At 38.1% G+C, this 25,133-nt stretch overlaps 1 protein-coding gene across 7 annotated transcripts in view; it reads right to left on the reverse strand.

The window, feature by feature from the left end:
* Positions 1-25,133, reverse strand: part of CELF2 (CUGBP Elav-like family member 2) — a 547,018-nt gene that overhangs the window by 297,234 nt on the left and 224,651 nt on the right. For all 7 annotated transcript variants that reach the window (XM_021530962.3, XM_021530961.3, XM_031506833.2 and 4 more), the window contains one exon: positions 9,922-9,957. Coding sequence is in view for 1 of the 7 variants with exons in the window: in XM_021530953.3 (XP_021386628.2) it covers positions 9,922-9,957 (36 nt within the window). In the remaining 6 variants the exon portion in view is untranslated. The remainder of the gene's footprint in view (positions 1-9,921; positions 9,958-25,133) is intronic.

The raw sequence follows: 25,133 nt of genomic DNA on the forward strand, positions 1-25,133 counted from the left end.
GCCCAGAGCTCCTCTGGGGTCAGAGGGGCAATATCTGTTCTGTTATTAGAGGAATTACTCAGGGCAATTTCACAGTTCAGCAAAAAACAGACCTATTGCTTGTAAGCACTGTTTGTGTATGCCTTAACAAGCACTTAAAGTTTTTCTACCTTTGTTCCTTTGTCCAAACATTCATCTTTAGCAGCATTAGAAATATTAGTGAGTGCAGTTTCTTTTCCACTTTAACAAGGAATAACCTTGCATATAATTAACCTTGCATATAATAAGGTTTCTAAGAAGTTGGACTTCCCATCTTTGCTATAAATTCAGAGATAAAAAAGTAAACTCTATGCTTTAGAAAAAAACAACAAAAAAGTAACAGGTGGCTTTTTAGTAACCTGATTGCTTTTATTACATTCTGAATATTCAGTGTTAACATCAACCATCTCTTCTTGCAGACTTCTTTCCAAATGCAATTGCTCTGTCCCCGTTATCTCTTCAGAAATAAATAGGGGCAGGACCAGGGAAAAGCAATGCTATTTCTGTGATATTTTATTTTACTTATTCTCAATGAAAATGAGAAGGTCTTTTTTACAGCTGCACAGCCTGTAATGTCAAATCCAAGCAATCAGCTAAAAAAAAAAAAAAACCACAGTCACTTTGCAGGTTTGAAATAAAGAAAAAAGAAAATAAAAAAAAAAAAAGAAAAGAAAAAAGAGAAAGAAATCAATTCATGTTGTCACAGCCTATCTAGAGTCATATTGTTTCCAGCCATTGATAGAAAATGAGAACATCTGGGGATTCAATTACTCATGACGTGAATAATAATATTTCATTTTTGTTAAATGAAACTTTATAGTTGCAGGAACTTCTGCTTACTGCTCCATGCAATCCTGGAATGAAATCTGCCAGCAAAAAGCCACAGTTCCTTTGGCATCCATGAGCACATCAGTGCAGGTGCATCTGTATCCCCCCCAAAAAAAGCTTAAAAAAGAAATCAAATTTTGAACAGCTAGTAAAAGGTGGGCTCCTGAGCTTCAGGCATAAAAGGTTTCCTAAATGTCACAGACACCTTTTAAGATCTTAATTAATAACCTGGTTCAGAAAAGCACATTTATCCTTTGAACCAAAGTCAGTGGCACCTGCAGTTGTCCAGTATTTTCAGTTAGCCAAAACCAATCCTCTAAATTGTATTGGAGCCATTTAGGGCCTTCTTTTAAGCTTCCAGTTTATGATTCTCAGTTAATGCTTCAAGAGGATGCTACCAAAACTGAGTTTCTATGTGTTTATTCTTTTTTCTGGATCAAGTAGAGCTGTCTACAGTCTTAGTGGCAATGCTGGGATCAAATCAGAGGATATTCATCTCACAGAAATGAGTAAGCAGCAATACTCATGCTGAAATTGCACTGACTTGTGCAATCACTTTGATATCAGCAGGACTATTCTCCACAATTAAGCATGTGAGCCATTGTGGCATTTGTATCTGAAAGTTCAGAACCAAAATATACAGAAAGTGCTGAAAGATCTCTGCTTTTAGGGTTGTTTTTTTTTTTTTTTTTTTTGTGTGTGTCAGGTAAAGCCTAGTCTTGTTTTCTCTCTTTCTTTCTCCATGGGCATTCATTAAGGTTAGATTACAGCAAAAAGCCATGATTTGCACCCAGTTTACATCACAGCTTTGCAGAACATTAAATGTTCCCTGCACAAAATGGTGCGGGAGCTTTAAGAGTTCCAAAGGGTCTGGATGAAAAATATTTTCCATTACAGCCCGGCGATGAGAGGCACCACGCCGGCACTTTGCTGCTCCAGAAGTGCTGTGTAGGGCACAACTTGCAAAATGCTCTGGGAGAACGTACACAGAAAAGTGGGGTAGGTCCTCTGTGGCTCCAAACTGGCAAAACCTCCCCGTCAGTAAGAGACGCTGCTCCCAGCACAGGAGTTTGGGGCTCAGGGTCTGCTGCTGACCACAGGAAAACTTTAGGGGCTGCCTGCTTCCAATGGCAAGGTAGAACCAGAAAAATGGGTGTCACCTCACAGAAACAATCTCAAGTCAGCACCCTCAAAAAATAAAAAAACCCAACAGGCAGCATTTACTACTTGCAGGTCTTACGTCTGGCTTTATGCAACATTGCTATTCCCGCTGCGCTCATTGCCTTTTAAAAATGTGTAACATTTATGGACTCCAGTAAAAATGTTTTTAATATAATGTAGATGAAGTATAAAGTGTTAACCTTGAACACCAGGGAATGCATTACGTTTTGTTTTTTTTTCTAAACCTCTTTCAATAATTTACTGAGAATTGTCTAAGATTTGCTTTTAGTTTATAGCAAATCTTTTGGAAACATTCAAATAGTCACAATTTTTGTAAATGCCACAATAGCAGTGATTTCATAAATAAAAGCAGTACTCAGAAGGCAGAGAATGTTGAAGAGAGCTTTAAACCAGAATCTCTGCTGTCTTAGGGAGAGCAGTGTGAGTTTCCTGACGTTGCTCCATCCATTTCTCTTCTGGGACCAATGGCAAGAATGGTGCTAAGAATTCTGTATAAGAGCAGTTCACTTCTAACTATTTATAAAACATATGATATAATACTCTATATTATATAATATATGACATGTGGCTTGTTCATGCTACAGCAAAGCTACTAAGATAGAGCTTCTCTGCCATGTTAACAAATCTCCACTTCAGTTCCTGGTTTCCTTCTCCAGAACTTGATGTATGAACACTTCTCTTTCCCTCAGAAATGTATATTTACATCTGGAGTTATTCCCACAAGTTTTGTCCTTTGCACTGAATTTCTAAATAACATTATTCTGATGGTTTTAAGGGCTAAAGACACAATTAAGCAAAGGATAAGTACAAAGCACTAACTTGGAACACAGGTATTTTGACTGAGCTGGAAAATTAAGTGAGGAGGGGAAATCAGGCTTAGTATTTTAAGTTGGTTTCATTTGCTGATTCTTGCACTGGGCTGACATCTCAAATCCACCTGCAATGGTGTCTTTCTCTATCTTCATTTAAACTCCTTTTCAAAGGCTTATTTTTTCATCAAAACCAACAAATACCATTCTTGTGTCTGTCAAATGTTCTCCACGGGCCAATGTAAATTTAACTTAAACCAGCAATATTGCAGAGCTATTAAGTGGGACAGATAATGAGCCTAAATAACTGCTCAATCTTGTTAGTGTGGCCCTCATACACCTTCTGTGTTTCTTCAAGCCCTGCTGCTTAGCATTCATGCTGCCTGATTTGAGACTAAAATTAGATTATAGGAATGCGTGCTTTTTACAAGAGGTCTTCTATTTGTTCCATAAAGTATTTAGTACTCTTTAGGCACTGTATAAATAAAAATAATCGCGATCTTGGAATTCACCTTCAGGAATGGAAATGAAGAAATCTAAGTCCTTTCATTTCTACTGCACATTATCCTCATTGGGCACGTTTAGCAACGCTTTATAAAACAGTTAAAAAGATGCTTGGAAGTCTGGTTAAGGTGAATAACAGAAAAAAAAAAGAAAAAGAGAAGGGAATATGTTTCTAGTTTTAGATCTTCACAACAGGGAATAAAAATAAAAGCTCTACCAGACTTTTAAGATAAAAATCTGATGTCAAATTCATTAATGTTTTTCAGAGATGTCTACAGTTGCTGGGGGAAAATGGTTGTGGGTTCCAAACCAGGGCTCTGAGTAAAATCTTTACACTCAGTTTTAAGATTCAAAGGCTACGTGTAATTGTGAACTCTTTCAGGGCTGCTGTGATTTCTGAGGGCTCTGCACTGTGAGAGGAGTTCCTGCATTCTGGGTCAGGGCTGTATCAAGTCCAGCAATGATTTCTGTCTGACTTCCCCCCTCCTTCCCAGGATCTATATTTAGGACTTAACTACGAAATATTGAAAGTATTTTTGAGGTTAAGCATGCCAGTGTCCTCAAAACTCCAGTAGGCATCAGCTTACGTCACTTGGTACTTTAACACTTATAAAAGTCTGGCTGCTCACCTTAAATTAAAGCTATCATCAGGTTAACATTTAGTCTGTGCTTATTCCCCCAGGCTCCATTTTCAGGCAATGGAGAAAGAAAAACAATTCCCAAGGTTATTCACTTTGCCCTGAGATGAGGCACCTATTTTTCTCCATTTCTCCTCTGGTTCTTTTAACAGAGGACTTTTGTGATAGCTAAATTTAGGCAATATGAATGCTACCATTGGTATCTTCGTAATTTTTGAATGAGAGTCATCAGTAAGCACATATGGATAATCACCTCTATGCTCCTTGGGCTCCTCTTAAGATTTTAAAAATATCTCTTTAGAAAGGGATCAGATTGCACATAAGTGTGTTTTAAGATTATCATTAGCTGTAAAAAACATATTTCAAAATGGCTGTAAAACAACAACAAAAAGAGGCATGCTGACAAGGAATAGCTCCATGTTGCATTTTAAGGATACTGAAGCTTTACTTAGGAAAAATAAAAATAAGAATAGTGAAGAGACCTTGTGTATTATTTCCTCAAAACCTACAGATTTGCTTATAATAACATCAGACTTGTTACCATCCCAAATAATTACTGTAATTTATATTCCAGTGCCTCAAAGACCAAGCACCATCAGGGTATTTCTCTACAGCAGATACAATGGGGTATAAGCAGTCCTGCTTCTAGTACAGAAAAGCAGCTCAAAGGTAAGATGAAAGAAGTAAGTCTTCAAAATGAGCATCTGAGGCAAAGAGAAAGGTCAAACATCAGATTCTTTTACTTTCTTTTTTTTTTTTTTAATAAAGGAGTGATTAGTTAAATTCAAGTCTCATTTCAAAATATGTACTTTCTTTAGAAAATAGCAGGCATCCAAATTATGGAAAATCTGCTCTTTAAGACAGTTGACTTGAGAACATTTAAATATCGAGGGCTGGAATCTTCTATCTTTTCTTTTTCATGATGAGGTTTAGGAAAAGATAGAAGATGATATCATTTCCAAAAACTAGCTCTGCATTGCGCATATAGTTTGACATTCAAGATATTTTAATATTATCAGCTAGCACTGCCTGCCATCCGGGATGAGCAATGTTTTCTTGACCAATTATTTATATGCTTCTAAAACAAGAGTGAGTTTTGAGAAAGGATTTATTTGAAGGTGGAAAGCAAAACTTCTCCATTAGAAGATCACAAATGAACTATGCCAAATGCCTGCTTTATTTAAGGGAGAATAAAGCTTCAGTAAATGTTATGTGAGGGTATGGAAAACTCTGTCTTAGTTTGGCAGAGACATGCCTGGTGTAGGCGGGTGGGCATTCAAGCCTGACATAACTGGCAAAGCTGCGGTGGTGACATGAGAGGACATGAAAACATGAGGGGTGAAAGGTATGACCTGGAGTTCTCAGAGGGAGAGAAATTGCTTGCCAGAATATCTCAGCTGGGAGGGAACCAAAAGTGCAAACACAGAAGGCAACCCCAGCTCCCACTGTCTGTGCAAACCCAGTGAAGACAGCAGCAGAGGTGTCAAGCTGGTCTTCAGACCATGCCCCTGTTACTGTCAGGAAAAAATCCTTTTCATTTCATAGTAATTAAAATGCTCATAGATGTTTTATTAACTCACTCAACAGAGCCACATAGATTTTATAATTCATCCAAGCACTTACAAGTAGTTACTTGTGTTAGGCTGTCAAGACAGAAATGATTCAAAACCCTGTGTACTGAGCTTCTTGGAAGACATATCATTCCCTAACACAATGGTACTAGAAAGACTGCTGACAGATAGTGATCAAGAGATTTCATTTTGCTTGTCATATGGTGGGTTGTCAATTCTTTTTGCTTTAGATAAAAGCTTAGTTGCATTAGATTTCAATAATGGTGAAGTTGCAGGTTAACATTTTTCAAAAGAACCAAAGTGACTTCAGTACTTAAATTCTATTTTCAAAATGCTGTAGATACCTGAGAACAAAAGTCTCTGCAGTAAGTGGAACTGAGACATTATCAAAGAAATTTATGGAATGGTGGAGAATAAAACCCCAGCTCAAGAGGGCCAAAGTTTGTACCTTACTCCAGACCACAGGTTTAAAATATGTTATGTTTGTATATGACTAAAATTCAAGGACAAGCCAAAGCTTACATTTCCATTTCAAACATATTTGTTTGTTTTAACATCAATGTATCCACTGCAGATTTCCTCCCACAGTTCTAAAAAAAATTATAAATGACAATTTTGAGATAGCCTTCATCTCAAAATACAAGATTCCCTGAGTTTTGCTCAAGATTTAAGCAGGTTAGTCAGTGATATTTCTACAAAGTTTTCCATTAAAATATATATGCAAATTATTAGCTTGATTTTTTTCCCCCTTATTTTAACAGCTTAGAGGAGGAAGTGGCCGTTTAAACTTTATTCCCCCCTTGAGTGAAATGAAAAATTGAACCAGCACATAAAAGTAGAAAAGTAGCCCACATTTTGCTTCTGTTAATACTAACCTAGTATTAAGCAAATAAATAATCCATGCGGTTAGTCCATATTTAAAATATTTGTTCTCCTTTAAATATAAAGTAACTTTCACAGAAACAAACAGAAGGGGCTAGAGACTGAAATCATTCCTTTGAAATTGAAGCTGAGTGTTTTCTCCTTTAAGCTCCCAACATCATCTCCCTTGTGCCCACAGGGTTTGCTCTGTGCTCCAGGACTCCGCTCATTCCCTGCTCCCCTCGACTGCTGGCTCAGAGGCTGGCCCAGGAAAAGCTGCTTACAAGCCCAGATTCCCCAAGATTTTAGAGATTTATCTCCATTCATCAATAGTAATTTTTTTTTTATAATGGTGAATTTCTCAAGTTAAACGGAATTTTTTCTAATACTTTTAGTGTGCTCTGCTATTGCAAGTACTGACTATGAAATGTTGAGAGGAAACACAGTTTGAATCACAACTGCCATAGCAGCTATAGAGCATCTAAAAGGGAAAAAAAAATAGGCCAGATCTTTATTAAATTTTAAAAGTATGCCTTCGCTACACTCTTGTAAAGATCCAAATAGGGTATTCAAATCTCTAGAGATCACCAGTATAATTTCTTTATCATGTTCCATTTAAAATTTAATTATGTAGTCTACAACAAGAAGTATCTGAGTGCTTTAAATAGGTCATGCAATGAACAACTTAATATTATTGTAAAGTTTTCCTTGTGAAGATCTCCTCTTTGATGTGCTGTTGCACACAGAAAGCCTTTCTTCGAAAAAACAATATACATTCATAGCTATAATAATGTCATTTAATATAAAAATTGTAAAGCTTCTTTATCACATTTAAAGACTGAATTTTCAATTCATTCTCTAGCCTGAACTTCCTGAAATCATCAGAAATAACTGGTAAATTAGAACTGACACAATATAATGTACTGAATATTTTTATATCTTACTACAGGCAAAGTTAATCTATTATCTTTCCTAATAAATGATGTCCACCAACTCACATTTTTCTATTTTTGCCTATCAGTGATACACATACTTCAGTGGCAAGAGGAAGGGTGACTTCTTCCTTTAAATATAATCATTAGAGAACCATCAGCAGTATTTAATGGAAAATGAATATATTAAAAAGCCACATTTACCAAGACACTTGGCTATATATATTTTTTTAAGTGCACATATGTAACCTCTCTTGGTTACTACTGAGATGAGAAAATATACAAAATATACTCCTCTCTACTCCTGACTAATTACAGGGCTTTATGGGAGTGAATCCTTAATTCCACCTCTTTAGTTGAACTATGACAAAATCAGAAGGGGTTTTTGAGGCTTTTTTTTTAATGACAACAACAGCAACAATAAATAATTAATGCCACGAGTGCCTAAACTTTCTTGACAGCCAGACAAAATATTCCAAGTACAGAAACATCTGTTCACACTTACGCCAGTTGCAGTGAAAACCCTTTCACCAGGTTTGCGAGTGCATGAAAATGATTTGATCAATCCTGGCCACAAATGTATCCAAGAGTAATCACTGCTCTGGGAAAAGGTATTTTGTTTGCCTGAACAAAGGACACTTGGATTTCTGGTGTTACAGGGGATTTGCTCTGCCCTGCTGGCCAAAATACAGTGATGGGAATCCTAGCAATGATGGGAAAGTGGTTATTAATTTTGTCATTTCAAGGTGCAACACCTGAAATTTTATATGCTGTAAAGTGGTTTCAGGGTGAAGGTGGAAGAAGATGTGGGGAAATTAGACTATTTCACTGTTATGAATTAATAATAGCAAAATGAGTTACTTGATGTTTGAAAGAAGAACAAAAAATATTAGATTACTACATCACCACATAAGATTAAAAACCCCAAGGAGCTTAGAGAAATTGAGGAACAGGTGAATCCTGGAGAAGACTGGAGGACAAGCCAACCTGTGCTTAGCTGGAAACATTTGTTTTAAATCATGACAAGATCATTTGGTTTAATATTTATAACACAATTACAATGCCTTGTGCACATTGCTGGTATAATCTGATTTTACTTGTGACATCTTACTGCATTTGAAATTAAAGCCTTGTGGTAATAATTCAAAAAGCACATTTAAACAATCATTAATGGCAAGTACAAAACGGGATGTTTATTCAAGCACTTATGTGTCTCATTTTAACTTTAATTTGAAGTGGAATTCATTTCCGCAGTGTAAGGACTCCATGTTTCCAGTATATTAGTCCAGTATAATACCTCACCAAGTGCAGTGAAACTGGAATTTTTTTTTTCTTTTTTTGGTATGTGTGTGCATGTATGAAGAAATGCAACAGTTTTACAAGAAGGATGAACAAATTCTTTGGTGTCTGGTAGGCCTGAGCACTGGTCAGCTCTTCAAACACATGCCAAAATTTCATGAGCGTATTTGCTTGCACAACCACAGAGGCCAAGTGACAGTAAACCATAAAAAGAAATATATCTATTAAATGAACAAATCATATGAATCACTTAAATTTGTACACACAGAACAAAGAGGTACATTATACAGGAAAAAGTCACCATATGTAATGAATATATATGTTTTTACATCTTATCAATATAAAAAGTCAGTGAATATACACCACACACCCTCTAAAGAAAGGTGAAATTTTTTCTGCCTTAGAATCAGAAGCAACTTGCATGTATTGTCATGCTTAAAGAAAACTCTCCAAAACTCTCCTTCATGTTGAAATATTTTTACATTGTAAGTTGTTTGAACTACAACACTGCTTTAATCAAAGGATAGCAAAACCCCCCAAAATCATAATCCCTCTAAAACCTCTTGCACCTCAGAGAGCAAAACCAGTGGCAGAAGGTACAAGAGGACTGAGAGCATCTTTTTTTAACTCACCAGGCATCGCTGACAGATTACCATATCAGATTTTTTTGTTTCCCTTCTCTCCACCCTTTTCTCTATCTGCATGATTACAGCATTTTATTGCATTCTCTGACAATATGTAGACAGGTCTCTCTTCAAAAACCTGGGAGTCAGGTCAGGCAGCCTGGGAGTCTTGTCTACTTCTATTGTTTTATGAAAAGGTTTCTCAGCATGGAAGAGTTTGGTCTAAGCTGCTTTCCTGCTTTCCAAATGAAAATGCCTGAAGATCACAGCTTTTTTTCCCTCCTACCTCCAAGTTTCCCTCCTCTCATCCCTCAGGTGAAATGTAAAGCAAAAACCAAACCACCTGCCAGGGGTATAATTGCACAGCTGGAAGGAAGCCACAGCTGGGATTTTTCTCATCAGGTGCACAACTGTGCTGAGCCTCAAAGCAACTTCAACCCGTGGCTTTAAGCTGTGTGGGCTTGGCTGTGCCAGTATTTCAGTGTCATTTGTCTGTCTGTGGCATGCAGGGAGCGTTCTCCTCTCTGCACCCCCAGTTCTCAGAATCCCAGCAGTTTTCCCTAGGAAAAGGATCATGTTCTGCCTCCAAAGGTCGTGCTTCTTTCAGCGCCCTCCAGACACTGACACACAGATGCAGTTTAGAGCAACTTGCTTACCTTGGTAATGTTCCAGATAACTCTGTGGCAGTCTCTCTGAAAAACACAAAGGGAGGAAAACTTAGTTTGTGTTTTAAACAGCTATAAAATGTTTAAGATGCCTTTGTAGTGTTTGTGTTTTTAGGAGTGCAGCACACAGCCACAGCTCCGTACGCAAACGTTACTGGCGGATGTGGTGCCCCCCTGGATCCTGTACAAAAGAATGTGAAAAAGCAGATGATGGAGTGTGATCTAAGGATCTATCAGAATCAAGTTCTCCGTGGTACAATTACTCATTTTTTTTAGGCATAAAATTATCGCCATTTCAAATGCCAGCATGATCTTACATAGACAAAACGTAGCACTGGGCCAATTTTCCAGTGGAAAATGTTCCCTTTTATTTCAGTGCTGCAGCAAAAGCAAAGCATTAGATAGTTCTACAAGCAGGTTATGCACTGAGAAAATACCATGTTAATGTTAAATCTTCTTATGCTGGTCCTAAACAACAGCTATTTTCTAAATATGTGACTTTTTGTCCAATTTACTTTTCTGAAACCCTTTTGTGGGTGCGCAATTTGTTTGAGGGAAGCTGAGTGTGAGATAGTGAAAGTGGGCTAATGTGGTGGTATGTCACATTAAAGTACAATTAAATACATTACCATTACCTATGTACACAGGCCTTAAGATACATCCCATATTTATCACTACTGTATGTCCATGTTTTCCTCCCCAGCAAATTTACCTAGACCTTACCCAAGAATCAGGAAAATAGTTGAATAGCTCAATTTCTCATTTTTCTCCCATACACAGGACTTTGAAAAAACAGGAAAAAGGCATAAGAGGCTTCATTGTTTTAGACTTGACCAGATGTCATCTCATACCACAGTCTTCTTGTCCAGTTATAAAATGTATATCCAATATACAAATTTTCTGCATGAAAGGTAACTGGTTAGTTTATACCCTGTTTGTTTCAGCTGAATAGGAATTGCAGAATTTCACATCTGTAGATGGAACTTAGGGTATGGAACAATTCTCAACATAATATTTTATTATTTACAGCAGAGAAAAACCTTCCATCCACTTTTACAGTTGGAAGGGAATCTCTTTTTGTAAGGGGAGGTGATAATAATTAAGATAGGTTCCAAAATCTTCCTTGCCTAAGCAATTTCCAAAACTATAGGTCTAGTGATCAGTTTGTAGTGAAACAGCCCTATATATTTTTGTTGCAAGAGTATGAACCTTATATATACAGATTGAACCCCAAAGGGTAATTTATTTATGACTCCAAAGGCAAAACAATAAAGAAATAAATTTTTGAAGGATCTTCTAGGGTTTCCCTGTGTTCTGAAGTCACTTTTCTTGATGGGCCAACTACAGAGAATATATTAAAACCACAATGATTCAGAGCTCCCCTTTAGGACATCTTTCTAGATCTTTCTAGTCCTTTTTAGCACTACATGAAATGTGAGCAGCTATGACGGTCTAATTTTTACTAATTACAATTTTTTAAATTTATTGGACATCCCACAGTGACACCAGGCTTTTTCCTTAATGGTTACGCTGACAGTTGTAGTCTCCATTGCAATGTCAGAGGAAACGAAATGGTCCCACTAAACGTGCACAGCTTTGTATTTTCAGAGTCTCTGTCTCCAAGCTGTGCAGTTTACTGGGCACAGAAGGTTGCCTTAAACCCCCCAGTGCTTTGCTTCAAAAGGCACAGATCAGAAATGTGTTCAGTGGCTGCAAAGAAGATTAGGCAAGAAATAAAAAAATGGCTCACTCCCTTTTCTTGCATGCACCATGCAGCAACAGTCCAGCAGATATTTAAACCCCTTCAGAAAATGCCAGTTCCCACCCCAGCTAAGGCAGACAGGTACATATTTAGCAGGTGTGTGTGATGAACAAAGTCCATCACAAAAATGACATCAAAAAGGTGAGAGGCAGGAGAAAGAGCAAATGAATGCAAAGAGGTAAGAAAAATAAATCAGAGTAGAGCAATACAGACTCTGTTTCTATGGGGTTATTTGATTCAAGTGTACATTTTAGATATTTTATTTTCATTAAACTCCTGCACATTGGATTCACACCACCTTATTTTCCAAGCCCTACTCATGACTTACTCACTTCAAAGAATTAATATGATATTTTTTTGTAACCTGTCAAAGAGCTGAATAACTAAGTGGTTCCAACAGTCAGGACATTTCACCCTTCCACTGTTAATCCCAGACATCATCTCTTTTCATTGAAATGCTTTTTTTTTTTTTTTTTTTTTTTTTTTTTTTTTTAAGGAAAGAACCTGGATCTGGGAATTTATTTCTTTCTTCTTCTAAAGGGGTTCCGTAGCCTTTAGCTACCCATTACTGTCCCAGTAACAGAATGGCACAAACATTATTGCTTTAGGGTATGGCAGCACATTTTATAAAATAGCAGTTGCTCATCCAGCTTAAAGAGACAACCAGGCAAATCATGGGTGGGTGTTGCAGGAAGCATCAAGAAGCAGAATCATGTAGTTTAAAAGAGGATGTTAAACTGGAACCACACTCTTCAGTTTTTGAGCAGAGCAGTGAGTGATTGGTGCATCTAAGTTTCTAAAGATTTTCATTCTTGTTAAATAGCTCTCTCTACAAGGGATGTTAGCATTGTGAAAACAATTATTAAATAGTCGATGCAGTAGTAAAAAATCTGAATGTGATCTGAATGTTAAACAAAGACACTGCAGGTCTTTAACATACATTTTTAATGCAACTAATTTTGTTGCAAATTTCACATTTGGTGAGATCAAATTCCATTTTTGAGCATAAATATGTAAGGTTATGGTTTTTGAAATACAAATTCAACTCAAATAAAACTCAAAGTCAGAAGTAAAAGTCTGATTAGTTCCTAATGATCCAAAGATTTCACTGCTTCTCATCAACTCAGTAAACACTTCTATTACAAAAACAAATTAACCCCATGTTAGATTATGAAACTAAAAATATTATTTTCCAGAAAACAAACACAATTATCCCACCATGACATTGAAAAGAAATGATACATGGACTGCTGAAGATGGTTAATGTCCATGGTAAGTGCTCCTATAAATATCAGGAATTGAAACACCACTCTATAAATATATTTAATGGGAGTTTAAAAAAGAAAATCTTTTGGAGCAAATTACTCATCAAGAAAACCCTTAAAGTTTGTTTAAAGATAATAGATACTCATTCTGTAGTCATTCAAAAAAACTGAAACTAGACTTGCACAACCAATTTTCAGACCCCTAGTACTCCCCAGTGACACACACAATAAATATAACTCACAATTTACTGTATCTACAGGAAGAAAAGATTCTTGGATGAAAACAAGAAGATAATACTCAAAGGGAGAATGAATATAAGATCACGTATTTTTACATCCTGACAGAAAGGATGACCTTGAAAAAGAATGAGGATGGAAACTTGAATGCTTTGTCAGAGCTGCCCTGAATTCCACTGAAATCGGCTCCAATGCAAATGGGATGAGCTGGTGCTCAACAAAATCCTGTGCAAAGGCAAGGAAAGGACCTGGCTGAAGACCCTGGAAATGCTGTGATGAGGAAGGTGGCATTATGGAAGAGTAGGGCAGCATTTCCAGGAAAGTAATTAACAATTTCTAAGCATTTTATGTTCAGCTGCAAAGGACAGATTTGGGACAACATGATCTGTACGCATGGAAGATGTAGGCTGAAACCAGGAGGGTGCTGGGTGGGAGGTCTGCACCCCAAAATATTTCACCCTCCCATGGGGTCTTGCAAAGAAGCAAAGTTACAAATTGCTTCTGAGACCTGTGAGGAGCTTTGACTTACTGCAGGAGCCCTGCACTCTTGAGAGAACCATGCAGCTCTTCTCAAAGCCCAGAGAGCCAGTGTGGGTGAACCAAGCACCACACACGCATTTTGTCATTTCTCTCTACAGGCTGAGAAATCCTGCCCGTAGGATTGGAGTAGGATGTATACCAAAGCAGAAAAGTATAAATATTTTAGTCAAAACCTTGCAGTGAAGTGGAAGTGGGAAGATCTGCATAAAGATCAGCAAACAGACTTTACTGCCTAATAGTTCTGTTTAAAAAGAGTTGTTCAGAAAAACTCTTCATAATATCTGGAAAGTGTTGTGTTTATATTAAATGTTTTGTTCACTGAGAAATCATATGGTGCTCTGCTCTCTGAGGCTGACTGGCAGCTGTTGTTACCCACCTACATGCAGGATTTGGCACAACACAGCTCTGAAGTTTGAAACTGCTATATTTTGCAGTTTGCCCAGAGAAGCCGTGGTTGCCCCATCCATGGAAGTGATAAGGGCAGACTGGACAGGGCCTGGAGCAACCTGGTCAATGGAAAGTGTCCCTGCCCATGGCAGGAGGCTTGGAATGAGATGATATTTTAGGTTTCTTCCAACCCAAACCATTTGATGATTTTTGCTGTGTTTCTGCAGCGATGTAAACTGAAGAACAAGAGACAGGGCAAGTTTTAAAGGACAACTGAGGTCATCTGGGCTAAATGCACACCAGTAACCTGAGCAAGTCCTGAGTTCAAACCATACAAGTCAAGATAACAGTCGGAAATCATCTTTTAGTTCTGCAGGATCATGACCCTTAGTGATTTGGAAGCTTTATGTCTCCACCAAGAAAAATTTTTGTTCTGCAAAGGAAAGCATATGGATTCTAGCTAAGCAATCTGTCAGGGTGCTGGGAAAGATGCAAAAAAAGGCAGCAACACATTCCTGCAATCGTGTTACCGTTCTTCCTTTTTCCATCTCACACTTTGGGGAGAGGATAAAGCCCGCCCACGACACACAAGGCACATGAGGATAAGGGCGAAGCTGGAGAAGGGATCTGCATGGAGTGCTAACAAGAATGCAGCTCAAATTCAAGCAGAAAATGCAGAATAGGGAATTCTTCCAGTTCGGAAAGAGGGGTGTCCTAACCCTGAGGTCTTGGTTTTAGGTATCAGAACCAGCAGTTGACATTTCAACAAGGAGGGTTAAAAGGTCCTGTCCTCTCCAGGACAGGTGAGCATGGCCCCTTTGATTCCCTGGGAAGTACAGAAGAAGTAACTTCCATTACTCATGCTCATTTTCCTTAAAGCACAAAAAACTCCAATAGGTTGAGCTGATATTTCTGATTTGGGTGAAACATTCAGCCCTTCACTAAACAGATTCCTACCACTGACATAAGCATTGATCTCACTGGAAGGGACATATCTGTAAACAGAAAAAAGTACATGTTGAAGAAAAATGACGTATTTTGGATGATCATTTGAAAAGTTACAGTCTTTTTTCCAGGAATATCCACTGGACATAACTGGATTATGCCAAGAGTGCTGATGTGTATAACACATTGCAATAATGTTGATAACTAGGAAGTTCTACTTGAAATATTTCCAAATAGTTCATAACTATAAGTTGTTCTTTGCTTTGCCCCAGGGGCAAATCTGACTTGCCAGAACAAACTATTCACCTGATGCTTTTGACCACTTTTTCCTGGCTCTGCCTGTACACTGACACTGTACCACTGACTGAGCAAAACAAGAAAATTGGGGAGAAGAAGGCTCCAAAGTCTGTTGTTGAACAACACCCCTCAACCAGACCAATAAAGCTTTTTTAATTGTAGGGTCCACAATTGCAGACACATTCTCTGCTCCTAGACATGCATCAGCAATGTGGCAAAAGACAGCCACTAATTGTCAGTATAAAGCAGAACTAAAGAAAAGTTTTCAAAGGGATAAGAAGGATTTTCCACTCAAAGTAGGGGAGAAACAGCTGAAGAGGAACTTTAAATTAGCTTTAAAAGAAGGTTGTATCAGGAGGAATATAATTACTTTCTTGGAGTTTCACCAAGACTTGGGAGTCAATGCCTCTACTCTTGCAGAATAGTGCAGTGGGATTTTTAATGACCACAAATGGTCAGGACATTGATTTTACATTCTAGGTGAAAAATGGCACCTCCAAAGACACATTGTTGTCTCTGCTCTTCCTAAAATCACACTGGGGACTGGGCCTGCCTTGACTTAGAAGAATTAATAGTGTGTATTGAAATACCATTGTGAGACACAAGATATTTCACCGGTCTTAAATTGGATAGTTTCTAAGATTTGTTAGTGTGCTGCAACATAAACTGGTTACATTTGGACAAAATATAGGGTTTACATTCTAGATTCAGTTTTGCTATGATTAATTTAATAGATTTCAGAGAAGACTCTATTTTCCGTATCGCATGCTCTTTACATATCTTTTTGGTAGAATTGTTCCCTATGCCAACTAAACATCAAAATGGTCAAAATCAATTTAATCTTTTAAAACCCTTAAGTTATTAAAAATTATCAAGATTTCAAAGTGATACTTCTGTAGGTATTTTATCTTTCACACAGTAAGCAGCAAATAAATACAATGCCATGTTACACCTTCACTCTGAGCTTAGCTACCTAACAAGGATCACACATTTGCAGCAGAAATTCTGCATAAACAGTTCCTGAATGTGCTATTTAAGTACAAGCTAAATACTCTTTTTTTTAGGAAGTGATGTAACAAGTTCACATGTAAACATCTATTTCTATGCAATGTGACATTCTGCAAGATTAGCTGACTGAGATAAAGGACATGAGCAAACATGCTTGTTGTTTTCTCCCACAATTATTTTTAAAAGCCGCATTTTTCAGTATTCTAAATTTGCTACATCTGATTTTTTTTATTCTTCCTTAGGTATGAGGAAAGAAATCTCCATGTAGTCAATGATAACCACCTGGAAGAAAAAATGTTCAAGTCCAGTGTACATCCTGTGTAAAAATAATACCCCAAATAAAACCTGTCCTCATCATTGTGACTACTTTATATATTTTATAAAAACTTAATTTTTGATTTACCCTTCACCCCAACATATTTGAAGACAGCAATATTATAACTTAGAAGTCAAAACATAATTCAGGCCAAATTCTCACTCCTTTCAATTTAACTACCACTCCCAGCTAAGATTTTGGCCCCTTGTCTAAGTACCCACCAAGGACATCATGTGAAACTTCTCTCTCATACTTCTTTTGCTCTGCTATTAAAGAGCAAGATAAAAATGAATAGTTGGGAGAAACACAGCAGTGTCCATTTGAGAGACTGGTAATGGGGGCATGCATGGAATGTAATTCAGCCAGAGTCATTAGGGAGAAATGCCAGGGCATGGAGAGGAAATGCAGATCCCACTCTGGTGCTCTGCTCCAAGGTCAGACCCTGCTTTTGTGGATGTGGCTGCTGCTATGTGTTTTGTCAGGGAAGTGGAGTATTCTGAAAGTTAAGAAAGCTTGGAAATGAATAAAGAAAGCACTGTGGGTACAGGATTTATCTCTCCAGGACACAGCAAGCAGCAAGAAGAACATGGGGGAGAATCCACCATGGTACCGACTCCAACACCCTCACCCTGTTAGTACAGGAAGAGAAAGAAGTGATGCACAGGCAACCGCTTTAGAGAGCTCAGCAGGAGGAAAGTACCCTCTGTCTCTCTCCAAAATGCGAAGAAAGATCATCCAAAACAGAGCAGATGTTCCTTCCCATATGCTCATTGAACCTGCTGTAATCTCCCAGGGTAGAAAATCTTACACATTTGGTATTTGACTGACCTGTAGCTCGTACTACACTGCCCCTGGTGCAGTGTTACTTTACCATCATCTCTTCTCCCTGTGCCAAGGAAAGGAGAGGAATCACACCCAAAGTCTCAGCAGGAACTTTGGGTCAGACTTAGTTGTTCAAATATAGAACTGCGGGAGAATTCTGGGCCATGTGCTAATTCTACAGAAGAATTATGGAGTCATAAAATGGGTTGGGTTGGAAGATCATCCCATGAGCAGGGAACCTTCTACTAGACCATGTTGCTCAAAGCCCCATTAAACCTGGTCTTGGAGTCTTCCAGAGATGGGGCAGGCACAGCTTCTCTGGACAACCTGTTCCAGGGCCTTACCACCCTCATAAGGAAGAATTTCTTCCTAACATCTGATATAAATCTACCCTCTTCAGTTTAAATCTGTTAACTCTTCTGTCACAGTACTCCCCAATGAAGAGTCCCTCCTCTTTCTTGCAGATCCTCTCTGGAAGGTGCTCTAGGACAGCAGGAAGCCTTCTCTTCTCCAGGCTGAGCAACCCCAAGAAGTCATATATTTACAGGTTCGCATGAGATATATGCAAAAACACATAGAAATTATTCAAGTTCTATAGGTGTTAATAGCCTAGATTAGTTCCTTAGTTTCTGACATGTTGTACAGGGCTTCAGTAGGTATCCTCAGATGTTTAAGACTTTGTCATACTTGTGTAGGGTGAGAGGCCCAGTTATGTATACGATTCACACAAATGTCTTTAGGATGAGCCATTGGTTGGGTCAAATGTTGATATCTTCAGTGATGAATGCCAAAAAGAAAAAGCCACCCTAACAACAGTTTTCTGTTAAATGCCCACACCTCACTCTTCCTGCCCGTATTTCCCTTAAAAATCTCACAAGGCCAACAGTTCAAAACTCTGGCGCTCCCTGATGTCAGATGTTCTCACTAATGTGCACAAACTTCAAGCCACTCAAAAAGTCTGAAGTAAGTTTAAATAAAGCTTACTCCAGAAAAGCAACTTGATTGTCTGCCAAGAAATGCCAAGCTTGGAAATCACATCTCATCCTGGTCTCAAAATACTTTACTGGAGATAAACAACTTGGATACTTCAGCTATTATGTATTTGAATAGTTACTCATTTTCTTAGCCAATGCAGGCTGGGCTGAGATGGGCGTTTAGGGATCTCTGAAGTTTTGTGAAGGAAGGACTTCTAGAACAAAGTGAGAAGCTAAGTATAAGAACCTTGGGAGAACCTGCATAAGTTAGGAAGGGGATTGTCTTGTTTGCCCAGGTCAATATACAGAAATGTAAGAATGGTATTGGCAACTACCAGAGGAAAAAACCACAAACAAAACCAAACAAATTTTTAAAAATACCCCAACCAATAAAAACCTCCCCAAAAACAACAACCCCACTGAAAATCCCACAAATCTCTTTTCATGCCCTGCTGAAACGGTTTGTTCCTTTTTGTAGTTGTTAATCAAGGGTAAATTTACTTCTTAGCTCTTTTCTGTCCTAACATCTCCTCCTTGTAATCTAAAATACAATGATGCCAGGTTGGAACGTGGGATGGAATAGGAAAAATGTAGAAAGGACTCTGATTAGACCTGCCATCCAGGGGTCTGTGTCCCATTAGCTGTAGCTTAAAACAGTCCTCATAATATTTCCATAAAAACTGTGGTATTTTCTGGAGTATCTCAGCACAAACTGCAACAGATGTTGGATGCTATTATTTCTTCAATCTTGCTCATTTGTTGTTCATCTGTTATTTTTGACGCTTTTCCCCCTCTTGCCACCTGTCCTCCCACAAATCAGAAAAGTTAAAAACAACACAATCAACTTTTGTTCTTATTGGTTCTCCTACCACTGCCCAAAATTGATGGGAGAGGAAAAGAAAAGAGATTAAGATCTAACTCCCTGTCTTATTTCTGACCTTAAAAGGATGGGTAGAGTTTATTTTTGACAATCCTAACCAGAGAGAGTAAATCTGCTAAGCTGTCCACCTCAGGAAATAGAGATACACAAGTGCTATTGTTCTCTAACAAGTTCATAAATATTACTGAACAATATAGCGATGGTGTTGTGAAATTATGATATAAAGTGTGTTAAGGTGTAAGTTACCCATGATATAAATTTACAAGCATGCGTTTTTCTCCCCAGCCACATCCAAACTCAAAGATGTTAAGATAGTTCTTTAATGGCAAAAACTATTAGACTGCAATATGTAGCAGGTTCATCTATTAATCATCAGACCATTTATGTTCTGTAATTCTACCACAGTTAAATAACATGGACTACTAAGTACCTGAATCGGCTATTAGCAGCCATTCCTGCTCATTAAAACTCACTTATTTAGACTTTAGCAATGGTAAATGTAACCAGCCCTGGAGGGGTGTCACAGTGCTTGGAAATGGCACATTAAGCTTCATTTACCCAGCTACACTTGAAGGCAGAGGGGGAAGGGAAAAATAGGGAAAAATACAGTGACGGTCCATAACAAAGCTCAGAAGCTTTTTGAAGCTGCATTAAGAAAATGACAAATCTTACAAAGAGAGCCATAAAGATTCCTCAAGTACAACAGTTCGGCAAGTAGCTATTTATCATAGTTTGTTGAAAAGACTCCTACGTTTGATACTATTGGACTGTGAGAGATGATTATTAAATGTAATTACAGAAATAGCACAGAAATAATAGTTTATTGCAGAGCATAAGCAACACTGTATTAACAAAGAGGAGTGGGGAACATGTTCAGCGTTTGCAATGGTATCATTAGCTTTTCTGGGAACACATACACAAATGTATACACATTTGATTCCATGTTGGCTTCTACTAACCAGAATTACCCTTCAAGAATTTCTGATCTGGGTCAATGAATCCATCTATACTTGGAGTGAGAAAACAGGAGCCAAAGTGGATTTCTATTTGGGTGTCAGCTTTTATTCCTTTTGTACTTAACACAGATTTATTAAAAGACAATCACAGCCTGCTGTCAAGAAATACTGCCTGCATTTGCTTATTAGCAGCCCCATAATAGATACATTTTTGCTACAATGCTGCCATTTGAAGTGAATGATTTATTTAGAACATGCCAGTTATCACAAGATTTTCCACACAGTAAAACAACAAGTTTTGATTTCTTGTTGCTACCTGCAGGAATGAGTTTAATTTTATTACACTTACACCTCAGCATGTTTACTTGTGTACCCAGCCATCAATTTTACCTTTTCTTTTTGCTGTGAAGTGATTCCACCCAATTTCTTTTCACTCTTGAGTATATCTGCCATTCACTCTTGTGCATTATTGTCCATCTTAATAAAGGGGTGAAGCCCCTTTTATTAAAACCAACACACTGTTCTTTCAGAGAGCCTTCTCTGCTGATTTGGGGTAGGTATCCACACTTTTCCCAAATTACAAAGACCAGAAAATCTTAGAAGCAGCTTTTTACAACTGGAGCTATGGTTTGTGCCAGGAAGCAGGACAAAAAGCCAACCCTGTCTCAGCAGTTCAAAAGCTCCCCTATGATCCACCAAGTTTTAGGCTAAATTAACTCTACTGCTGGCCCAAGACTGAAACCTTTTGAAAAACTCTGTTTTGGGAAGCAGGCATTCAGTGACAGATGGGCTTTATTTATTTTTGGGTAAAAGGAGCAGCTTAACACAGGTTGGGAAGATGGGAGAGCATCCTGACACATCAAGACAAAGGCTGAAAGCATCTGATGTACTGAGGAGATGCAGAAATCATCATCACAAGACCATGCACACGTTCATCAATAACGTGGTGCACACTGACCCCTGCTCCTTCAGTAACGATCTGTTTTGGAGCAGGCAATGCAGCCAGGAGTTCTGAAGCTCAGCAGCTTCCTTTAAGCATCTGTGCTCCCTCTTTAGTTCGCTGTGTAGCGACAGCTTAATGTTTTACAGGCAAGGCTGCACTCAAAAACACTCAGCTGAAAGAAAGAGCTGAGGCTGTAAATCAGGTGCAAGAGAAGAAATCAGAGTCTACCTTTAGGCATTTGCTTTTCTGGATTTTGTTCAAAGCAACATATTCACATTTTCTAAAGATTCATGGGCTACATTTTCAGTTTTTTCAATCTGAAAAAACTTGTGGATAGATTGTTAACAAAGATTTCCAACCATGCTGCAGAATCCTTGGGAGCTCGGTACTGCTTATATTGAGATGTTTAAGAAAAAAATCCCTCTAACCATCTCTCTGCCTCAGGAGATACACAAGGGCATTTGGGAAAGTCTCCCCTGCTCCCACCACATCACTAGTGTAAAAGAAAACAAGTTTTCCTTTTGAAGGTTTTTGACTCCTTTGTAACAGACAAATCATTGCTGCAGCACTTTCCAGCTGACAATTATCTTGCCATAATAGCCGTAAAAATAAAATAAAATCAACAAGGATGGAATTTGAAGTAGGAGACCTAAATTATACTTAACTATATTCATAAAACTGCACCTCTGCTCAAAGTTGCTCTGCACACTACACATATGCCAGGATCTCTTAATCTGCTGCTGATGCGCTGCATATTGCGGTTGTATGCAATTACAGTTAGCTATAATTAAGAACAATTACTACTTTTATTTCTCCACTTGTTCTTTAAAAAGCACAGTTGTAATAAAACTTCCCCCCTTTTTTTAAAAAAAAGGTGAATATAATTATGCATCCCTATAACATCTCAAATAATTAGTTTCTTCTGGAACAATTTTCATTCTAACTGTCAGATCTGCCATCTATAGTCAATAGAACACATTGTGAAAAAAATTCTATTATTAACCTTTTTTCACCCTGTAAATCTGCAAAAGAGCTTGAAGAAATTGAGGAATTCATTGCTTAAACTTTGAAAGACCAAATGCAACTAACACCCCTTCCCCAGCAATACCTTCTTAATCATGCTGAAACATTATTATTATTATTAGTAGTAGTATTATTGTGCTAGAAAACTATAATAATAATCAATTAAACTGGATATAAAAGGTATTTGGCATCTCTCTATATTTTATAGGCTACTTTCCAACCCTATTCTCGTAAAATAATCTCTCTACTGTATCTTTGTTTAGAATCTTTCCATGATTACTAACCATGCAGACTGCAGGGAAAAGTAATTAAGTTTAATAGAAGCCACCCTCATTTTTGAAGCTGCCCTCAATTTAAGCCATAGAAGGAGAGTAATTAAATTTAATGCGTGCCACAGCTTTTAAATGAAGATATGGCATGTAAAATTCTCTCACTCTGTAACACGTCTTTTCTGAACACTGCAAAATAAATGTTGTGATGCAAAGATAGCAAACTACAACCACCAAGTGATTTTGAGCTCTCTTTTTCTCCTGCCCATCTCTTCCAAAGAGCGAGGCCTTTGTGTAGATTAAGAACAATGTAATCTAAATCACTGGAACTGGGAGCCTGCAGTGGTTTACCCATCCTTTGCCCACATAATCTGCTTTGATTAACTTCAGATGAAACTTGCAGCAGGGCCCACCTTTTGCATGTTTTTAACAGATGTAACAGGTTTCCAACTACAGCACAGATCTCTGGCACAGACACTGTTTACCAAGATCCTCCACCAAAGTAGTTGAAGTAGAAGCGGGGACAAGACACAACCACAGATCTCCTGTGTATGACTTCAGTCTTAAGTCACCAGAAGAAAAAAATTAAATTCGATAAGGGTCAGTTATTTTCCCAAAAATTGTCATACTACTTTCACATAAAAATTCAAATTACAAACCAGGACTAGTGAAGATCTTTCACTCTTGCAAAGAGGAATTTACTGAATGAAGAGCTCTGAGACTGAAATATAGTCATTTCCCTTCCCCAGCACTGCAGGTTCCCTCTGTATGTATAAACAAATGCTTCATTGCGGAGAATCACAGAAGTTTCATCAACTGATTTAATATAAAGAGAGAATTTAAAGGCTTTAATTACTGTGCAAAAGGGAATATAGATGCCTGACAGTCTTTGTTCAGAGAGCTAGACCAAGATACTAAATTTATAATTAGCTCACAAAAGAATTCCCAGACTTCTTCCATGCAGCCTCCTCTCCTGAACGCATATTAGTACCTACTACTAGGCTTGAACTAAACTTCTGTGCTGAAAATGAGACCAGACTTGAAAAGACAAAACCTGAGACAGATTTTCAAAGGTCTTTGGGTGCAAAGGCACCTCCAAAAATAAAGGGAGTGGAAAGAAATGAGAAAGAATGAAAAAGTAGGGGAAGTAAAAGAAGAGAGAATAAATAGATGCTCTGTTTCAGTTTTAAAACCCACCATAAATTTGCCATATACTTCCTCGAGAGAGGGGTTGAATACTGTATTTTAGCAGGGTAGAGAACTGCCACCTCTATCCCTGACGCAGGAACCTCTCTGTGCACAGGTTAGACACACGCATTTCATCTGGCATTCATTTCTTTACCAGATTATCAAAAGTGAACTCCCATCACAGTAAACAAGAGATTGCAGAGTTTCATGCCTGTCTCCCTGACAAAGCCCATGATCCTCTGTCCATTAATCCACTGACTGTTCAATAAGCAGATCCACACTTCAAATCTTGAAGCCACTGCTAATATAAATTGCAAGCAATTTGAGAAAAAAGAGACTGAATTTGTAGCTATTTTTAGTTTGAAAGGAAGAAGATATTTGTTTATCCATATCATGACTAAAAAAAAAAAAGTTGGACTTTTTGGTTTTAATGTAACAAAATACTGACAAAATTGCTGTTTAAATTCTAATTTTTACTCAATTATATATTAAAGTAATCCTACCAGATGCTGGAACTAAAGCAATATGATTTTGCTATATTTATATCTAAGCTGCAAAACATTTCAACATTTACAAAGAGAAGAAGTTCTCTGCTGATGCCAGGAGAAGAAAAACTCAAATGGCATTGCACATGATGGCTCTTAATAGCTGGCATGGGGAGAGGAGAAATGTCTCTATAACAACAGTATTAAGGAAATGTGGGGCAAATACCACATCATAACAAGAAAATTTTAAAAAAGTATTTGTGGAGAGTGTTAACATGAGGACATAACATCCACATGCTCTCAAATGCTCGGGATGGATGCAAACCAAGGCCAGCAGTGGTCTATTTCCTCCTCTCCCCTAATCTGAAATGCCTCTTCCCATCCAAACCACCTGCTGTTCATGCCTTCTGCTTTTCTCACACATTTCCCAATCAATACTCAGGCCCTTCTGCTGCTGGCTACCAAAAAGACAATTCCCACTCTCCTCTAATACACCCTCAGGAGCTTTGGCAGAAATATGGGTTGTGGACTGGCTGGCCAGAAGATTAGGGAGAAAAAATTAAACCAAACACCAAATCAAATCTTCAGGAGCCTCTCTCCTCAATTCCCACCTACAGTGATTGCTGGGCTAAAATACAGCCCCCATCCCTCATCTCATCCTCTCTTTGAAGGCTCTGGGTCTCGTGGGGTCCTGCTGCAATTGGCAAGTGCTCCAAATGTTGGTGGGATGCAGCTCAGCCTGTGATGCCAGAGCAGCAAGGCTACCCCAGGGCACCAGCATGTGCCGCTCAACTGGTTAAAAATTGAAACAGAGCAAACGGGAAATTTTCTGACAAATGCTTCGAGATTATGGAGCACACATTACAGCTGTAACCACCCACAGTTCCCTCCTACAGAACAGAAACA

Source organism: Lonchura striata, chromosome 5, assembly GCF_046129695.1.
Source record: "Lonchura striata isolate bLonStr1 chromosome 5, bLonStr1.mat, whole genome shotgun sequence".
Classification (NCBI taxonomy): domain Eukaryota; kingdom Metazoa; phylum Chordata; class Aves; order Passeriformes; family Estrildidae; genus Lonchura; species Lonchura striata.